The sequence below is a fragment of the Psammomys obesus genome, unplaced genomic scaffold, assembly GCF_907164565.1.
Source record: "Psammomys obesus unplaced genomic scaffold, mPsaObe1.curated_primary_1811, whole genome shotgun sequence".
Classification (NCBI taxonomy): domain Eukaryota; kingdom Metazoa; phylum Chordata; class Mammalia; order Rodentia; family Muridae; genus Psammomys; species Psammomys obesus.
In genome coordinates this window covers 345,416-367,054 of record NW_026594322.1, presented here as the reverse complement: position 1 = coordinate 367,054, position 21,639 = coordinate 345,416, and the positions used below count along the sequence as shown (strand labels likewise).

The following is a 21,639-nucleotide window of genomic DNA, read 5'->3' as shown; positions in this document are numbered from 1 at the left end:
CTTCACCCACCTGCCCAGCTAAACTTCATTCCCTCAGTCCAGCCTGGTATGCAATGGTGCCTGGTCACCCCAAGGGGAAAAGTAGACCTGGGGCAGCTGGTACACTGTGTGTGTCTGTCTAGTGCCCACACAGGCCAGAAGAAGGCATTGGATCTCCTGGGACTGGAGGTGTAGAGCCACCATATGGATGTTGGGAATGGAACCCTAATCCTCTGGAAGAGCAGCCAGTACTCCTAACTTGTGAGCTGTCTCTCCAGGCCTGGAAGGTTAGTTTTCTTAATTAAAGCAGAATCAGCAGTTAGGAGTACTGGCTGCTCTTCCAGAGGAAGAGTGTGGTTCCTAACACCCCAATGGGCAGCTCATAACCACTTGTTAGCTCCATGCAGCTTCAAGGGATCTAATACCCTCTTCTGGCCTCTGCAAACACCCAAACACATGTGGCATACAGACATCACATACAGACAAAGAAAGGAAAACAAAGCTCAAGATTGTGTAAAATCAAACAGACAAACAAAAGACTTAGGCAAGAATGGAAAAACAGCATCCTGCCTTATCTTGCTAAGGATCCAAAACTTAGAGGCTGTGATCCTACATCAGCTCTGAGTCCGTAATGAGACTGATGAACCCAGGAAGCCACCCTCTGGTCCTGGGTGCAAGCTTATGCACTGGCGATCCTAGCTTACCTGTCTTCCTTTCTTCACAACTACAGATATGCTCAGGTAGACAACACACCTAAGCTACTTCTCTCTCCCCCTCATCCATGTATATGGGTGTAATGATAGGTATATAAGTATAATTCAAGATTTGGATATAAACTGATTGGAGGAGGAGAAATCAGAGCACCAGAGGCAGAAAGCTACTATCCTGTTAGTTTTTTGTCAACTTGACATTATAATCTAGCTCCAACAGCTAAAACCGTTTGGGAAGAAGAACCTCAATTGAGAAAATGCCTCCAACAGATTGGCCTATACACAAGTCTGTAGGGTACTTTCCTGATTAATGATTGATGTGGGAGAGCCCAGAGCACTACGGGTAGTGCCATGCCAGGCAGGCAGTCCTGGGTTGTGTAAGAAAGGGAGCAAGCCAGTAAGCAATGCTCCTCTATGGTACTGCCTCCAGGTTCCTGTCTGAGGACTTCCTGTCTTGGATTCCCTGATGCTGGACTAATGAATGGACTAATGTAGGCCTAATGAATCTGCCTCCCCAAGTTAGCAACAGAAACCCAGGACAAGCACTGAGCAATTAACTCACTCACATCTTCCTTTTCTCTAATGCTACATGATGCGCATGTGTGGTGCGCATGTGAAGGTCAGAGAACAACTCTGTGGAGCCAATTCCTTCTCTCACCATTACATGGCTTCCACAGATTGAGCACATGTCAGGCTTTTGTGGCATGTGAGGGTCATCTCATAGTCCTTACCATTTCATTTTAAAGAGGAGAAATTGTGGCAAGGGAGTGTTGTCTGGTCCTGGGTGGGCTGTACTTTATGGCTGTCAGAGTCACACACTTTTGGTCAGAGGCCGTGAGTACTTGACCAGTTCACTGAAGCCATCTGCACCTGCAACCTCACCTATAAGGGTCAGAGTACTTACTCAACTTGCCATGCAGAACTGAGAACACCAATCTGACTGGCAATACAGAAACACTAAAAGTACACTGAATGGCTGGTGGAATAAATGATACTTACATTATTTTATTTAACCTATTATATACTATCCCAAGTATTACTTTGGGATACAACAAATATGAAAATATATTACTGAAACATTTTATATGCTTTTCTGATACAAATTTTCAAAATCCTGTATTTTACTTTAGAGACATCTTAAGTAAGACTAGTTACACTGGGGCCCATATATACATATAGTAATAATAAAATAAAGTAATCCATCTTATGGAAAGGTTGGGACTGCTTACACTCTTAAGTTTCTGCATTTATTTATTTATTCATTCATTCATTCATTCATTCATTCATTCATTCATTCATTCTGTGTGTATGTGTATGTGGTGACATGTGTGTCGCGGTGCAGTGTGGAGTCAGAGGACAGCTTGTATGAGTTGCTATCTTTCCACTACACGGGTCTCAGAGATCAGACCCTGGATGTCAGGCGAGGCAGCAAGTACCTTTACTAGCTAAGCGTGTCTGGCCTTGGCTAAGTTTTTCAATTGTTGATAACTGTTGAAGCTGAGTGACAAGTATCTGAGAGATATACTACTTACTTTCTATATTTGTATCCTTGAAGTACAGTTTAAATTTTAGGGAGTAGGAAAAAAGCTTTCTCAGCCATTTAGCAACTGCAGAAACATTTCTCTTTCTAACTGGTAGAGATTGGGGAAAAGAGGCGGGGGAAGAAGAGCAGCCCCGTGCCGTGGAGAGGCTTCCGGGACCTGCAGTCTAGCTCAGGGCTTCCACTGTCAAATGAGAATGTGTGTGCTGCCCTTCTGATTCTACCCAGCCTTACTGACTGGCTTCATGTTAGGGCAGAATCTCTCAAAATAGGGACCTTTAGATCAGAGCAACTCACAGCCAAAAGACTCTGGTTTATTTCTGCGCCTTCCATCTTGGTCTGTCGGTCTGAGTCCCTGGCATCTGCTGCTCTCTCACTCCCAGCCAAATCAATGAAAGAGATCCTAGAAAAAAGACACAGCAGAAATGACTTCTTTGGGGCTTTGGTTTATTTCCCTATTAGCTGCACTTTGTAACCTCAGAAAGAAATGGAGCACAGCTCATCCTCAGGGAAGAAAAGACATTATTGTTAGCTTTCCAAAAATCACAAGGTCCTCATGTGTCAGCTGGAGCTGTGACTGTTCACTTAGACACTTCAATTGGCTTTACACATTTCCCCACAAGCATTTCCCCACAAGGCCTGGTGACTATAATGCAGATCAGTTAGATAATTAAACATAAAGTTTTATTGGCTGTTTTCTAACAAGAAAGGATGAAAAAGAAGAGAATGACTCATTACTCAGAGGTGGGACAGGCTCATCCATCAGCATGGCAGAGTTTGCTACAATAGCACCAGGGAAGCAATGAATGCATCCAATTGTCTTATGTCTTCTTTCAAGAAGAATGGGTTCCACCACCCCCATTTATGACCTGCATGTTCTCCAAGATGCATTCCTTGCAGTTTCTCTGCTGATACTGTATTTCACGTTAGAAGCAATCAATGTCTGTTTTAAAACCTTCGGGTTGACCAACAATAGGTCATTACTTCATGATTAATCAGTTGATGGCACTTTATACAATGACTTATTTCAGGGCTAACAGTACTACTCTATACCCTGCAATGAAGACAGGGTGTCCTGTGTTGAGCATGTATATTTCAAAGTCACATATGGAAAGGTTATAGATAATCCAATTCTCCACATAGGTGCAGCTCACCTGCCAAATGTGCTCTTGGCTGAATCTTTGATCTGGATTTGTATGATAGCATGGGAGCGGGAGGAGTCTGCGTTGACGCCAGTGGCCCCAGTGCTGCGCTCCTTACTGCCCTTTAAGATCACCTGAAAATAAAACCCAAAGCATGACTTCCTCTGGGAGAAAACAAAGTCCTGTGGCTCTGGAAAGTTAGCAAGCAGCAGAGACCAGGCATATAATTTTGTTAACATACTGCAGTTTTTGATGTCCAGGTGGAAGGCTGCCCAGACATTAAATCAAACAGAGTAAGTAGCAACAGCAGTGAGAACAATGTAGAATACTAATCTGGTGGGAGAACACTCAATGGCTTAAAAGCTAATTTACTTCTAAATCTTATGCACTCTTTTTAATATCTTTGATGGATCTAACTGTTGGTATAATGTTCTTTTGGAATATATACACCTTACCCTTGTTCATTCAAATGCTGATTTCTGTCCCCCAACTCTCTGGTTTCAAACCGGATATTGCATTGTGATACTTATTCTAAGCATCCTGTCTCAACTTTGTGTGAACAGGCCAAAATAAAGCAACTAGCCACAATGTTGAGCAATGGGAGGAGCCAGAGGGCAGGAAATGAGTGGGAGTAGAGAGAGGAGAGCTGAGTGGGAGAAGATCTTGGAACTACGTGGAGAATGAACCAGACCTAAGATTTCACAAAAAGCAAGTATAATGGGTAAAATCTAAATGTTAGGGAACTATGAGGGCTTGGAGGTTTAAGAGAGAGTAACTATTGTCCAGCATTGTGTTCTAGGTTAACTAACCCAGTCTCTGTGTGGTGATTTGGTTATACAGCTGTTTAGGATTAACAGAAGATATATCAATAGTAAATATTAATTGTCACATACAACATAAAAACTCTAAAACTAACTGAGAGATAAAAGAAAAATGTCTCTAGCCAGAACTCCAACAATACTTGGCCAATAAACCCTTGGCTGTAATATCCTACAACACTCAATGGCTTAAGAGCTAATTTACTTCTAAATCTTATGCATTCTTTTTAATAACTTTGATGGATCTAACCTAACTAAGATCCCCAGGGAAAAACTTGGCTCTCAAGCAAGGTCTCACAGCATTCATCTATCTTAGTAACTAAAGCAAAGAACAGAAATATACCTCACAGAATGGCTGATCACATCCACCTGCTCTACCAGGATGCAGGCAGGAAGGAGGCCAAGCCTGACATTCAGGAACAAGGAAGTGAGTTATGTCATGTGCCTAAAAAGTCATTGACTCCAGTACTCACTTAGCCCTGTCTGGGAGTCAAGACTAACTGGGATCTTTTGGCCACAAAGGAGGGGATGAGGAGAGAAGCCTCAGACCCCAGCCTCCAAGCAATGAAAATATGATCATAAATGAGCATATCACTCCCCAGTCTCCCAGAATTTCTATTTGTGTCATATAGAACACAGTCATGTTTTCCAAATTAAGAGACCAAATATAGAACCAAACTCAACAACAAGCTTCAAAATATCTTACCAAGCGGGGGCAGGTGTTTTATTTTCACAAACCAACCAACTAACCAACCAACCAACCAACCAACCAACCAACCAACCAACCAAACTAAAAATAAGTTCTGGCCAGGTGTGGTGGCACACACCTTTAATCCCAGCACTCTGGAGGCAGAGGCAGGTGGATCTCTGTGAGTTGAAGGCCAGGCTGGTCTACAGAAGTCCATGACAGCCAGGACTACACGGAGAAACCCTGTCTCAACAAACAAACAAACAAATGAAAAGTTCTGGGCTGAGAATGTAGCTCAGTTGGTAGGGTTGGTAGGGTGCCTGTCCAGCATGTACAAAACCCTGGATTTGATCTCCAGTGCTGCACAGCTGTAGACCTATTCCTTCAGAGGTGAAGGTTGGAGGATCAGGCAGTTTAAGGTCATTCTAGGCTACAAAGCAAACTTAATCAAACACAGCCTGTTATACTTGAGGCCCTGTCTCAAAAACAAAACCAAAAAGAATTTCTCACTCTTAGCCCCAGCACTCAGGAGGCAGAGGCAGTAAGATTTCTATGAGTTCAAGGCCAGCCTGGTCTACAGAGTGAGTGTCAGAGTAGTCAGGGCTACATAGTGAGACCATGCTTCAAAAAAACAAAACAAAACAAAAAACAAAAAACAAACAAACAAACAAAACACACACACACACACACACACACACACACACACACACACACACACCCCAAAACAGTTTGGAGATGAATGAGACAAAAGTCCTAGAATGCTATAAGCAGAGAATTTACAACATGATTTTGGTGGAGTTCAGAGGAACAGAATGCGGACAGGAATGTAGACAGTAAAGACTGTCGCACAATTTCAGATGAGAACAAAGACACTGCTGGGATAGGACTAGAGCCATTCATGTTACATTTTGGTAAAGAATTTGCCTATATTTTCCCATGAACTAGGTGGTTGTGCACTGCCATGTGGGTGCTGAGAACTGAGCCTGGGCCTGTGCAAGAGCAGCCACTGTCCTTAACACTGAACTGACTGCTTCCTTTTGAATTTATAGAAACTTAAAGAGTTTATCTTTAGTCTCAGGAGAGAGAATACATTTTGGTTCTGGAATGAACTGTTAAGATATGGGGGGTCCAAACTAGGCATGGTGGTACACACCTGTAATCCCAGAATTCTGGGAGGCTGAGGCAGGTAGGTCTTTGTGAATTTGAGGCCAGGCTGGTCTACAAAGTGAGGTTAGGACAGTCAGCGCTACACAGAGAAACCCTGTCTCAAAAAACAAAACAAAGGGTAAATTTTAAAAACAGCCACAAGCTGTTGGAAGTAGAGCAGAATGCTATGATTTGAATAGGAAATGTTCCTAAGAGCTCCCCAGGTGGTGGAGTTATTTTGGGAGTTTATAAGGACTTCGGGAGGCGGAGCCAGATCAATGGGAGTGCGTCCTTTGAGTCTATTATTCCTGGCCACTTTCTGCCTCTGCTTCTTAGGTTCAATCTGCAGTACCGGGAGAGGGATGGTACTCAAGAGGTGACTCAAGAGGCAGAAATAGGAGGATTGCCAAAAGGAAGAACAACCTGGTCAGCATGTTGGGTTCCAGGTCAGCTGAGGCTATATAGTAAGAACTGTTTAAAACCACAGAGAACTAAAAAGATATGCATGTAGAGCACACAGTATGATCAGGACATGGTAAGTTCACGGCAGCAACTTCTCAAAGACAGAAAGAACTGACACCTGTACGTAAATTTCCAAAACTGTTGTTTTCATCAGAATTTCATGGGAATATAGTTCTATAAACTATCAGAGATGCCACAGGTTCCTCAGTACACATCTAAAAGAGAAGGAGGAAACAAAGAATGGGAATGGGAAGGAGAGTCAGAGCCCCCAGCTTTATCTGGTCAAGAGACTGTAACACTGAGCTTCCTGCCAAATGCCAAAGCACCACAGCACTTGAATGGTTAGTGCTGTGCAGGCGACCCTTGCCCTGATACGCAGGGGCACTGTGCACAGACAGTCCCTAAGAGGTCCTGCTGCTCTTGAAGACAAGCAAGTGTGGTTCTGAGCTGCCATACCAAGGGAGAGGTGGGGCTACAACTCCTGTAACTGCATCTTCAGGGTACATGACACTTTCTGGCCTCTGGGAGCATCTGCACACACTGGCACACATTCACACAAATACAAACATATGCACAAATAAAAATAAATTTAAAAAGCTACTAGAATTATGTGAGACAGGAAATCTCTAATGGACTGACCAACAAGAAAAACAAAACACAAAAAAACTTGAGTGCACATGTTGCTCTTGCCAAGTCTCAGTTCCATCACATACACACATGGAGGCAAACACTGACACCAAATAGATAAATAAATATAAACAAAGTTTTTAAAGAATAATAATAAAAAAAATCTTGAACCCAAATCTGAGTGATAGTTCTTCATAAATGCAGAACACTGGTGAGTACAGGCAGTCAGTCAGTCATGGATTTTCAAGAAAGGAAAATCCTGTTGGAAAAATGAAGCTGCCAGTTGTGCAGGCAACGTCAGGTGGCCATGCTGGAGTGCCCCTCAAGGTTATCTGAGGGGAACCCTTGAAGATGACACTTTAGCAAACACAGAGGTGAAGCCTGAGTAGGGATCAAAGCTGACATCTGGGAGAGTGTAGGTGTGACACTGGAGTAGGCAAGTGTTACTGTTGCAAGTCAATAAATGTCCATGTCAGATGTCCCTAAGTTATATTAACTTTCCACCTTCATCTATGATGTCTTCCTGATTGTAGTTTTGTAGACTTTCGGGGTCAATCAATGGCAATAGAGCAATAACAAGCTAAGAAATGAAAACCTTCAGACTTTTTAAGCAACGATACTTTAGGATAAGACAATGCCATGTACTTTCCCAAGAGAGGGTCACATGACTCAGACTGGCCCTTACGCTCAGTTGCGGGACTGGTAGTGTGGTGCAGTGGTAGAGCGCTTGCTTAGCAGGTGGGAGGCCGCGGTTTTGATCTGCAGCACACAGAGAAAGCAGCGCAGCTGGGACTCCAAGGAAAAGGGTGTTTGTTTCTTTTCCATCAGAGACTCCCAAGGACTAGGGTGACTAGTCTAGAAGACTACTGTGAATCCATGGGTAAGAAACATTTTCTTCCTGACTCCATAGCAGAGGGCACTCTGGGCAGCTTGAGAATATCCAGAGTCCCTACCCCTTGTGTTCTGAACCTGGCTTTGTAATCACCAGAAAGGGGCTCTTAGGTGATTTGCTACAATAGCCACACAGATCTGTCTTCAGATTTTAGATCCCAAGACACTTGGCACACAAATGTGTAATCTCGACCCTCATAGATAAGCCAAACCTACTTATTTTTTCTTGGGAAAAACAAATTCAGAAACTAAGATATTACTAATCATTAGTCACCTTACCATTTCACACAATATATTTTTAAGATTTATTTTTATTTTTAATTATATATATCTGTGTGGGTATGTACACCTGAGAACAGGTGCCCAGGGAGGCCCAAGGTGTTGGAGTTACAAGTAGTTGTGAGCTGTTCAATGGGGGTGCTGGGAACCAAATTCAGGTCTTCTACAAGAACAGTAAATGCTCTTTTATTGCAAGGGTGGAGGTTGAGACAGGATTTCTCTGTAGCTTTGGCTGTCCTAAACTCTCTTTGTAGACACCAGGCTGGCCTTGAACTCACAGTGATCTGCCTGCCTCTGCCTCCACAAGTGCTGGGCAGGTAAATGCTCTTAATTGTTGAACCATCTCTCTAGCTCCAATACAACCAAGTGTCCCATCAACTCCCCTCTCTTTCTTTCACTATATAGTTTAGATTAGCCTGGCTTCTGATCCTCCTGTCTCAGCTTCTAGGATTACAGGCATGAGCTACCATTACTGGCAATTCTTAATACTTGTTACTTAATAATACTTTCTTAGGAAATAATACTTAGGGGCTAGAGAGATGGCTCAGACATTAAGACCACTGGCTGCTCTTCCAAAGGTCCTGAGTTCAATTCCCAGCAACCACATGGTGGCTCATAGCCATCTATAATGAGATCTGGTGCCCTCTTCCGGACTGCAGGCAGAACACTGTGTATATAATAAATATATAAATCTTTTAAAAATACTTAATACTTTCTTCAGAAAAACGGGTCCCTAATAATTTATTATAAATAGTGAAATACAGTGGAAACGGTGTTGTTTCTGGCCCTTGGCTCTCTGACCACCAGTTTCCAACTGTAGCTTTAGTTTGCTCATCTGGAAGATGAGCTTTATAATATGTATCTTAATTAAATCACAAGGTATTTGGAAAAACAACAACAACAACAACCCACCAGCCAAATATTTGTTAGCAAGTTAAGTGTTCAGTAGACACTTGTAGTTAACATTAAAATATAATGAAAGCTAGGAGTGGTGGTAAACGTATTTAACCTCAGCACTTAGCAGACAGGGGAAGGCAGATATAAGGCCAGCCTGGTCTACATAGAGAACTCCAAAACAAACAAACAAACAAACAAACAAAAACAAACAGCTACGTGTGATGGTTTATTCCTATACTCATTTCTCGAGGTTGAGACATGAGGATAAGAAGTTCAAGGCCATACTTGTTCCAAGCCAGCCTGAGCTACAGAAGACCTTATCTTAAAAAGAAAAGAAAAGAAAAGAAAAGAAAAAAAAAGGTTAAGATATTTTTTAAGTGAAGAAAAGGGTCTGTAGTGGTCTAATGTAAAGCCAGGGTTGAGCTGGAATAGCTTAGAGCTCAGCAGCAGAGTGCTGGCAGAGTGGGTAAGCTCTGGGTCTGACCCCTAGCATCGACCGGATCCCTCAAAAAAGCCAGGCTAAGGATCATTAGAAGAAGGTTCACTAGAAAGATGTTTATACATAAATCAATAAATGACTGCTGAGCAAGCAAAAAACAACCACTGATTAACAGTGGATATCACAGAGTGTTTAGTAAAAAGGCTCTTATTTTTATATATTTCTGTAATGCTTAACAATGAGCAAATATTACATTTGTTATAACCAACGGCTATAACATTTTAACCAAGAAGCAGACTTCCAAAATTCTTTTGGAGGCATACACAAAAACTAATAGGATGAGCTGCCTTGGGACAAAAGGGAATGGAAAGAGAATTTCCCATTTCTTTGAATTTTGAGAGCATGTGAAATAATTGCTTATTAAAATTTTATTTAAAATAAGAACCCTTGCCTTTAGCAGCTTTCTCCTAAGCACACTGCCACAGAAAGTATAATAGCAGCCTATGAAGCTTTGATACTCTTTGGACCCAAGAGCATCTTTGCCATGAATTCATTTCTGCCACATGCCCTACCTACCACTCTACGGCACTGTGGAGAAAAAAGCTATTTTCGTAAGCTGCCTCACACTTCACGTATGTGAAGCAGGGCCTTGCCCTCTGCTTCCATTTCAACCACCCCACTTGCTAGGAAAAAAAATGAAATGTTTTTCCTGGGCTGCAGCTGCTCTGGGGTATAAGGGGGGGGGAGGAATTACCTGTAAGAGGAGCTCCACACTATCCACTTGGAGCTCTCGAAGGCCAGCTATCTGCACCACATGCTTGCTATCTTCTCTTGCGAAGAGGCTGCAGATGCAAAAAATGTTGTTGGTTTGACACTGGGTGTATCTTACCTTCCCCAAACAGTCTATTCCCATTACATAGTGGTTTTGCCATTTGGATGGGATGGATATGCTTCCCCTCCCCAAACCTACCTCCCTAATGCCAGCTTCAGACTACCGAGGTGGTCCTTCCACATAAATTAGTATCTTTGACTAAAACCAAAGTAATGAGCAGAAAACTCCAATGTATTCCGATCCGTGCATGGCGCAACCCTGGCTAATGACTAGGGGAGTGGTGGACATGGGATCTTTGCTGTCTGGTCACACTCAAGTTGTGGTCTCTTGAAGAGAGAGCATGAGGGCCTGGGAGCAGCCGCCGCCACTTTGTATCTACAAAGAACTAGCTTCAGTATGGAACCAACAAATACAGGTAGCACAGGGAGACGCATCATTACTTCTGAGTGATGGTGCAGAATATTTCTGAAGCCTTCCAATTTATCTGAGCCAATGATTTCCCTAAGTAAGGACAGTAGGAGTGGTTTTTTTTTTTTTTTTAATTTGTAAGAGAAAAAGTCCTGATATGTATTTTTGTTTTGAGACAGGATTTCACTATGTAACTCAAGTTGGTCTCCAACTTGTGATCCTCTTGCCTTAGCCTCCTATGTTCTTAGAGTACAGCCATGTGCCAATATGTTTCACTCTGGTACCTAGACCTGCAAAGAGGGTGACAAATAATTACAGACTGCCATTAACATTAAATCAGGTGTACCAAAAACAGGTATTAAATCTGGTCAATATTCTAAAATTATTTTTACCCTTTAGTAAGATACTAATTAAAGAATGAAATTTTAAAAAATATTTATGTATTTATTTTATGTCTATGAGTGCCCTATCTGCATGTACACTTGCACACCAGAAAAGAGCATCAGATTTCATTGTAGATGGTTGTGAGCCACCATGTGGTTGCTGTGAACTGAACTCAGCATCTCTGGAAAAGCAGACAGCACTCTTAACCACTGAACCATCTCTCTAACCCCTGAAATTCTATTCTGTAGTACAGAGAAAGAGAGATATTGAAAGAGACTGAATTACTTTCTCAAAATAAAAAGGGGTGGAGGGGTGTGAAGCAGATGTATCTCTATGCATTCAAGGCCTGCTTGGTCTACATAGTGTGTTCTAGGCCAGCCAGGGATACATAGTGAGACACTGCCTGAAAAACAAAAACAAACTTTTTTTTTTCTCAATTTAAGCTTCATTGCAAATTTCCAAACTTTACAGAATAATAAGAGGAAAACTGTCTTGCCAATGTCCATGACCTTTCAGAAAACAGTTACCAAAATACTCACGCTTCTGAAATAAAAGAAGAAGCCAATCCACCTCATATCACTCCCCAACATGCCACCTGGACTTGGGCTCTGAGCTGTTCATCACAGAAAGGTTCAAGAATTACATTTCTGGAGCTGAAGAAATGGCTCAGTGGTTAAGAGCACGAACTGTTTTTGCAGGGGACTCAGGTTCAGTTCCAAGCACCCATGTCAGACAGTCCATAACTGCCTGTAACTCCAGTTCTAGGGTATCTGATTCCCTCTAGCCTCTGTGGATATCTGCATACACAGTGCATATAATCTCACACAGGTATACACACAAACATACATAAAAGTAACCTTTCTGGAGATGGCTCAGTGGTTAAGATCACTTGCTGATCTTCCAGAGGAGCCAGGTTTGAATCCTAGAAATCATTTGGGTGACTCCCAACTACCTATAACTTCAGCTCCAGAGGACCTAACATCCTCTTCTACTCTCTGTGGACATCTTTACATATGTGGGAGACAAGCATACACATAAATAAAAATATTTTTTCGAGACAGGGTTTTTCTGTCTTAGCCTTGGCTGTTCTGGACTCACTCTTTGGAACAGGATTGCCTCCAACCCACAGAGATCTGCCTGCTTCTGCTTCCCCAAGTGCTGGGATTACAGGCATGTGGCACCATGCACAGTTTAATAAAAGTATTTTAAAAGAATTATATTTTTATCCCTTTTTAGGTAAGTAAGAAAACAAACTTATTTTCTGCACTTAGGAATTTACTTACAAATCCTTAAACTTTATTTTCTAGTTTAAGAAGCAAATTTAAGCTGGGCATAGTGGCACATGTCTTTAGTTCTAGCATTTGGGAGGCAGGCAGATTGCTAAATTTGAGCCTAACCTGGTCTACAAAGTGAGTTCCAGGCCAGCTAGGGCCACCCAGAGAAACTGTCTCGAACTTCCCTGTAGCCCTCCCACCCCCTACCCAAAAGAAGCAGCAGCAAATTCAGCATTTAGGGCTTAGAAGAACCCACATTATACCATGTGGGTTTCAGAGATTAAACCCAGACTGTCAGGCTTAGTAGCCTTCACCAACTAAACCATCTCATTAGTCCTTTTCAGCTTAGGGTTTTTTGTTTGTTTGTTTGTTTGTTTAAAACAATAACAACAAAGTCTTAGTCTACAGCCCAGAGTAGCGTAGAACTCACTATACAGGCCAGGATAGCCTCAAGCTTGCAGTGGCTCTCACGCCTCTGCTTTCCAAGTGCTAGGATTACAGATACGTGCTGCCATACCTGTCTTGCAAAATATCTTTATTCAAAAACATCAAAGTAAAGTATAATAGTAAATACATAAAGGAGTATCATCAGGGACAGACGTTTACAGAAGCTCAGAAAGGTAGAGAAAAAAGAGAACATATTAGGTTATCAGCCGGAGCTACAAAACAAACAGGGCCCACAGGACAGGACACTTAGAGTAAGTGTGGGTCTTCCATAGTATATTAGTTAGGGTTGCTGTTGCTATGATAAAACGCTATGACCAAAGTAACTTGGGGAGAAAAGGGCTTATTTCACTCACAATTCATGATAAAAAGTAGTGAGGGCAGGAACTCAGACAGGGCAGGAACCTGGAGGTAGGAGTTGAAGCAGAGGCCATAAAGGAATGCTGTTTACTGGTTTGCTCAGCCTGCTTTCTAAGAAAATGCCGGATAGGCTTGCTTACAGCCCAATCTTATGGAGGCATTTTCTTCACTGAGGTTCCCTCTTCTCAGATGACTTTGGCTTGTTAATTTGACATAAAGCTATACAGCATACATAGTAAGCCTCAAAAAAAGCTTCAAGGACTAAGATGGCTCAGCACACAACATAAAATGTAATAAAAGATTTTTCAAAAAAGGCTTTCAAACAATAAGTGTATTCTCATCTTTTACTACTGAAGAATACAAATATAGGATAATGGAGAGATGGCTCAGAGGTTAAGAGCACTGGCTGCTTTTCCAAAGGTCCTGAGTTCAATTCCCACCAACAACATGATGGCTCACAACCATCTATAATGAGATATTGTGCCCCTTTCTGGCATGCAGACATACATGTATACATAATAAATAAATAAATCTTTAAAAAAAGAACACAAATATATGGGGTGATAATATAAATAATTCACTGTAGAACTACATTTGGAAACAGCTGGATATCCTCTTTTCATAAAAAGAAGCACGCGCACACACACACACAGTGAGGACCACATGTGCAACAGTGGCTTTTACTTAAAGAAGTAGGTGTTAGGACTACAAAGAGCCTATGGGGTTAGGAGGTGACACAAAGTCTCACTGTGTAGTCCAGGCTGGCTTTGTACTTTCGATCCTCCTATCTCAACCTGCTGAATGCTGGCGTTACAGCTCTGTGCCATCATGCCTGGGAAAGGCAAGCTTCTTTCTTTCCTTTTCTTTTCTTTTTTCCAATTCCATACTGAAGATTGGCACTTGCTAGCTACATCCTCAACTTGGAAAGGACTTTTAGTGAGAGTGCCAGGGGTTGGAAGAAAAGCCACAGATGAGCTAGATGGAGGCTTAAACACCATTACAAAGATGGTGAATGAGAAAAGTACCCTGAGTAGTACTGCCTTTCACTGGACAGTTATGTGTCTTAGACACTTTGTACTTCCTCTCAGCAGTGACACAGCTGCAAACCTTTTTGTTGGAATGGTCAACAGTGCAATGAGCGGTCTAAGCCTACCTGCTGGCTTCTTCAGTTATGCTGAAGTGCCCTCCCTGCTGGAGCCTTTCCTATCCTGGTCTGCCTACCAGACAGGAACTGTTCCCATACCCTGTCCCACTGCGGTCCCCAGCACATGAACTGAACACATGTTTAAGTTTAGTGTGTTCTGTTATGACAGGCCTTTATCTCCCTCCCACCTTTCTATTTTCCAGCTAGTGGATCCTTCACAACTTTGTTGCCAGATATTCAGTTTAAGTTCCTTGTTCCTATAAAATAAAACTTTATTTCAGAAACATATGTAAAAGTCACACTGATATGCTTCTACATTACTTTTATGTTCTAAGTGCAATAAGCTGAAGCCTGAAAACAGTAAAAAGTTGAAGGTGGGTAGGTGAAATGGCTTATGCAACCAAGCCTGACAGTCTGAGCTCCATCCCTTAGACCAATGGTTCTCAGCCTGTGGATCGTGACCCTTTTGAGAGGTGTGTGTCAAACCACTCCTTCACAGCTAAGACCATTGGAAAACAGATATTCATACTATAATTCATAACAGTAGCAAAATTATAGTCATGAAGTAGTAAAAAAATAATTTTATGGTTGGGGGGTCACCCTAACATGAGGAACTAGGGTCACAGCATTAGGAAGGTTGAGAACCACTGCCTTAGACCCACATGGTAGAGAAATGATTCCCACAAGTTGTTGTTTGACCTCCACATGCCCATCATGGAACATACACATACATATAAAAATGCTCACAAAATAAAGGAATTAAAAAATGTAATTTAGGAGCACTGGCTGCTCTTCTCAGGTTCAATTTCTAGCACTCACATGATAGTTAACCACTGTAACTCCAGTTTCAGGGATTCTGATGCCCTCTTCTGGCCTCCATAGGCATCAAGCATGCATCTAGTACACAGACATGCATGAAGGCAAAACACCCACATGCATATTTTAAAAAGTTGAATGTGAACAAAAGACTTTTGTCCAGTTCAGAAAAGTGGACAAAAGTTTATACTGAAATTATTTAAAAGAAAAATATTTAAATATTAAATATTCAAATGTTGATTTTTTTAAAACCTTTTAAAAAAAGATTATTTATACAGTATTTTTCAGTGTGCCTACAGGTCAGAAAAGGGCACGAGATCTCATTATAGATGGTTATGAGCCACCATGTGGTTGCTGGGAGTTAAACTAAGGACCTTTGAAAGAACAGTGACCTTTGGTCGCTCTCTTACACTCTTTCTCTCTCTTACATACACTCTTACTCGCTCTTACTTTCTCTTTTTCTCTCTCTTACAGTCTCTTTCTCTTTCTCTCTCTCTGGGGATGCCCCCCTTCCCTTTCCCTTTTCTTTCTCTCTCCCCACCATGTCCTGCTTCCCACTCCTTCCTTACCCTGCTAATAAACCTCCTGCAGAGAATATCAGTTCACCAGCCTCATATTTCTTTAAATAAATAACAATGGTGCGTTGGCTAGGATTGTGATCCCCTAGATTTGCTAGGAACCCTTTTTCGGACTCCAGACAGGAGGGTTACAACCGATTTTCTCTGCTCTATGCCCAAATACTGAGCCCCAGCGTAAAGCATCAGCTTGCTCTGGTGCGCAGCCCCCTGGGGCCGTGGTCGCACAGCCGCTGCTCGGTCCTCTCTGATTTCCTAGGCTGCTTCCCCTCTCCCCACGCTTGGGACTGGGTGTCCTCGCTTCAATCTGTCAGAGCCACAGCTATGCAGTCCAGCTCCCTCCACAGTGGCTCCGGTGGAGAAGGCCAGCCCCACCCCGGCTTGGATCTCTGTGCTGTCTGCAGTGGCGTGGTTTGGTAAGAGGGTAGATGCTCTACCCGGGTCCCCTGGGGGGAGGCGAGCCAAAAGGGACCCTGTGTGTTTGCTATTCCAGCGCCGAGCCTGGGACATTCACGCCGAGCTAAAATCAACCTTAAAAGCTTGGCATGCTGCTCTGGGTAGGACAGTTCTAAAAAACCAGCACAGCCGGGAAAACTTAAAAATTCCCATGAGATTTCAGACGCCATGTTGGTTTGGGGAAGAAATGGGCGGAACCATGGCTTCACCGTAGACTTTCACGTGGCGTCGCCGCCATCTTAGGTTTGAGCAAAGAGGCCCCACCTCCCATACACCCAGCCTTCTCTCCATGAGCTACCCCCTTTCCAAGCTGCTTTTCCATGCTTTCTTCTGACTATTTCCAAGCTCTCTCTTCCTGATTTCTATACACTCTACTCTTATATTTTAAAATGCTTTAAATTCCTTTATCTAACACTTTATATAATTTATATAGTTTTCTCATTGGGTTTGCATTTATAAGTCTTAATCATAATTAACTGTTTATCTTATCTTTTAGACTAGGCCACAACGACGAGCCTCATTTCAACTTGGTATGGATTTTTATAAAAATTCAAAGTTACATTTTACTATCTTATGATTCAACCCTGCTTCAAAATAAATTTTATATAATAATAAAATTTCAAAGTTATAAATATCTATTCAGATTAAGTTGGTTTAAAATATAAGACTGTTACTGTCTCCTACTATGTGTTGCTCAAATATAATTTTAAGATCGCTTTAAACTGTTCTCCTCAGGGGTTCATTGTTACATACAAATTGTTTACCAATATTCTAAATTAAGATCTATTAATTTTACAGGTATTTATTTATATTAAAACTGGGACAATTTAATACATCTCTACTATCAAAAGGTTAAAATATGCTTGGTTAATTTTAAAATTTGGTTTACACTGTTCTGCTAAATTGTTGATTTTAAACTTATAGCTCAGGGGTTTGTTATTATGTACAAATTGTTTACCAATATTCTAAATTAAGATCTATTAATTTTTAAAAATATATTTATATTAAAACTGGGTCAATTTACTACATCTCTGCTATCAAAAGGTTAATATAAGCTTGGTCTTGTTCTCTAAAAATGATATTAATCTGTAGTATTGCCTTAGCTATAAACTTTTATATATTAATCATACAAAAACTCTTATGCGCTCACTTTAATAAATGATATTCATGACTTTTAAGATTCTAACTTAGCAAGGACAAAACCTAAAGTCCTAATATTTAATGGTTAACAAATGCAGGTTAATAGTCATTTCATACATATTTATAGTCCTGCAGATGCAAACATGGTCTCACTGCAATTTTTAATAAACAGCTGAGGATGGTCATTGAGTCTCCATATAGAGTTGGTAAAAACAGCCATCCCGAAGTGCTCTAAACCTAGACCTAGCTGTGTTCGTAAGTTCCTGGTGTTCCTGCAAAAACGCAAAGTGTTTGCATAGCCAAAAAGTCTGTTCTGCCAGGTGATGTGTTCAAATGCAGCCAAATGGATGCTGATCCTGCTGCTGACACACTAAAGCTGGCTGCGGCAAACTGGCCTCTGGAAGTCAAAATGCTCCCAAGCAGGCTTGTCCTCTGAGCCTGGAGGTTCAACCAGCACAAGAGCACAGACACTTCCAGCCTTCTAGCTCGTTGGCCTGGCAGAGGACAGGTGGCTCCTCGACTTAACAACCTCCACAGCTCTCACACAGGTCTGTTTTTGACCTCAGAATGAGGTCCCACAAACATACTGCCAACTTCTGTGTTGGGAGACTTCAGGTGCCTTCCCAGTTCTCTTCATATGCAGGAGACCAGGCCTTAAGCCTAACTCCCAGAGCTGCTACTTTTAGGCCTAGACACAGTCCAGACTCAAGAAACAGGCCTAAATGAAACCTTTTACCATCTCTTTAGCTAAAGGACAATAAATGCTCATAGCAGTTTCAACTATGTCTCATGTAAATAACTAAATACAAAGGACCCTCTCAAAAAACATTTGAGAGATGTCTTAAGGTTAATAAATAAAAGTTATACATGTTTGACAGTCTAAAAATGTGTCTTAAGGTTGGTGATGCAACTTATAAATGTTTGAGGGTCTAAAAAATGTTTTAAGGTTGATAAATGCAAATTATAAAGGTTATAAAGTCTAAGGTGATTTAAGGTATCTTAAATAGGTAAAAAGGCTTAATACTTCTTCCTATTGTTATGCTACTGTTGCATTGACTGTCCAGAGTTTTGGCCTTTATTAATAGGGCTCTAATTTATTAATCTAACTCTGATACGAAAACATTCCACTATACCACTATTCTACTATTATGGTCCTAAGCTCAGGATTGTAAGCCTCCCTAATGTGTATGCTTATACTAAAAGTTAAGATCAAGTGAGTTTCCCTTTTACTTCATAAAAGGCTTTTGCCTTTTCAGAGTTCACCTTAAAAAATACTTATGCTATTAACACAAATATGTATGTCTACTGCTTTTTCTACAACGTATATTTCAATGCAGAGTACAATTGTTATATTAACATGTCTAAAGTTTTATCTCCTTCTTAAAACTTAAAAGTAATTCTTGTAAGCTGCAAAAAGTCCACCTAAATCCACCTCCCAGGTCAATTCAACTCCAGATAAGTACTGCACTTATTGCCTATCTCAAAAGGTGGGACCCCTCCCCTTTCCTTGTTTTGGGACTTCCTTCCCTGGCTACCAGACTGCTGTTTACTGCATGCAACCACTGGCTGGATTGGTGAATTCTCCTTATTGACCAGCCACTAGATTGGTGAGTTCACTCCATTTTCTCAGCATAAATGCCTTTCTTGGTAGGGGAAGCTTGACCGCAGAGCTCTGGCAACTTCGTACTATCTTTTGAGATGGAGGGACTCCTCCCAGCCATAGCCTTAACTGTCTAGGTGAAGGCTCTATGCTGACCTCCATTTTAGGGCCACACTCTCCCTTGGGCGGTATGTCCCCTCTCACACACAGTTCCTTCTCCCCCTCTCTCGCTCGCTCGTGGAAGACCTAGCGCTAGGCAGCCGTGTGCTCTCGGCTGTGCAACTGGGCACTGTGCCCTGGTCTCTGGCCAAAAGCTGATGAGCTATTGGACCAGGTAGGACCCCTCTCGTTCAGAGTCACACCTTCCCTTGGGACGCCTCTGGAAGGTCTTGACTTCTCTGTCCCCAATGGGAGACGCCCAGATGCCTGTCCTTCCAGATAGGATATCCTCTGGAGAATTTCAGGTTTCCACACCTAGTGCCAGGTGGCACCAGGGCCTCTAAGTTTACACTCTTCTGTAACCAAACCTCACTTCAGTGACAAAGCCTTCTTTAAATATTGCCAGAGATTGGATAGATAAAGGTCCCCCGGGTAGACAGAGGTTCCCATGTACAAGCCTCATCGATCCAAACCTTTCAATGTATACCTACAGGATTTTTCTCCATACTCAACTTTATCTTTTGTCTATATATGTGTTTCAGTGTCCTGCCAGATACAGATGTTTCCTATAGCCACAACAGTGCCAAAGCAGCTATAGGTGTTCAACTCTGACCTCACGGTCTTCCAAAAAGCTGCAGGTGTTCAGCTCTGACATCACAGACTTCCAACAAGCTGAACCTGCACCTTCCCTCCCAGCCATGGATGTTCTTGCAGACCCTGGAAAGCATCAAAGCAGCCTATTCTTGGTGGACTTGGCCAACATTTCAGCCTTTTGACCTCCCTACAGCGTCCCCAGTGTCAGCAGGAAGTAGCCAGAAGAGAATCTACGCTCATTATTCACTTGTTGTTAACAAAAGGCTGAAATGGTGTGCTTCAGGACCAGGACAGACGGCTCCAGGTTCTCCCAGCGTTCCCCAGTCCCTACCTGCTGCCTTGCATGGCTGGCAACTCTCTCTATTGATAACCCTCTACCCTAAATTTTCCAGGGCAGAGGCTTGTTTTACTCTTGACCTTGCAATCTGACCATTTTGTTGCTATAATTCTTCTCTCTCTCATCCTCTTGCATGACAACCAAGAGCTGCTTCCAATGAGCCTAAATTTATATACTTTAACTTACCTTATAAAAAGCAGCCCAAGCTCCCCATTTTTAATTATAGAAAAAGGGAGGAATGTTAGTATTTTCGAACACAACCTGCTCCTGTGATGTCATCATGTGTCACCAGCCAGGCGGCCACACATGGAAGGCGTGGTTACCTTTCCCCTTAAAGGGCTAACCTCGACACATGGTCGCTCTCTTACACTCTTTCTCTTAATTACACTCTTACTCGCTCTTACTTTCTCTTTTTCTCTCTCTTACAGTCTCTTTCTCTTTCTCTCTCTCTGGGGATGCCCCCCTTCCCCTTCCCTTTTCTTTCTCTCTCCCTACCATGTCCTGCTTCCCACTCCCTCCTTACCCTAATAAACCTGCAGAGAATATCGGTTAACCAGCCTCATATTTCTTTAAATAAATAACACCCAGCCCCAGCGCTGAAAAGATATTAATGAATGGCTAATTTACAATTTTCTCTAGCTGGATTAAGTTTAAAAAAAATAAGTATCCAAGCTAGGCATAGTGGCAAAAGTGTTTAATTCCATCACTTGGGAAGCTGAGTCAGGATGATCACAAGTTCAAGGCTACCCGGGCAAAACAGCAAGTTCTATACTAGAGAGGACTAGATAGTCAGACAGTCTCAAAAGAGAAAAAGGAAGTAAGGGAAGAAAGAATATTCCATGCAAGAGACTGTCATTTCACATGAAAATTATGTGCTCAAAGTGACCCTGTGGAGCACTGGCTCAAACAGTAACATACAGACCAACAACTTGTCGCTCGTATATAGTACCGTTTTCTTCTATTCAGGAGGTCATACAGTTGTCCACAGTAGATCTCGTAGAAGCTGATCCACACAAACAGGTTCCTTCTTGACTGGGACACTCTGAGCTGCCTAAAGATATCTCTGGCAGCCAGAGCATACAATCCCGGGTTTTGTTGAGTTCCTATCATGGTATAGGTTTTCCCAGCACCTGTCTGTCCATATGCAAAGCAAGTGGCATTGCCTCTGGGGGAAGAATAAATAGAATTATTTATAAATATAAAAAGAAATGATAATTTTCATAGAAATATTTAAATGACAAATCAGGAAGGAAAAGAATTTTTGAAGAAATTTAGCCTATAATTCTTTAAGGAGAGGAAGGCTTTATAGTATGAACACACAAAGTAAAATCATCCTCGAAACAATATGTTTTCTTTTTTTTTGTTTTAATTTTAAAAAATTTAATCACTTTACACCTTGATTCCGGCCCCTTAAGATGTGTTTTCTTAAAGGAATTACTTTACAGAACTGATAATACTACATGAGACAACTGTTGAGTATAAGGAAATAAGAGAACTT

General features: G+C 41.8%; 1 protein-coding gene across 1 annotated transcript in view; it reads right to left on the bottom strand.

The window, feature by feature from the left end:
* Kif24 (kinesin family member 24) overlaps nucleotides 1-21,639 on the bottom strand; it is a 43,992-nt gene that overhangs the window by 11,348 nt on the left and 11,005 nt on the right. The window contains exons 4-7 of the mRNA XM_055618609.1: nucleotides 21,091-21,306; nucleotides 10,373-10,460; nucleotides 3,384-3,505; nucleotides 2,527-2,632 (exon numbers count right to left, since the gene is read on the bottom strand). Of these exons, the coding sequence (XP_055474584.1) occupies nucleotides 2,527-2,632; nucleotides 3,384-3,505; nucleotides 10,373-10,460; nucleotides 21,091-21,306 (532 nt within the window). The remainder of the gene's footprint in view (nucleotides 1-2,526; nucleotides 2,633-3,383; nucleotides 3,506-10,372; nucleotides 10,461-21,090; nucleotides 21,307-21,639) is intronic.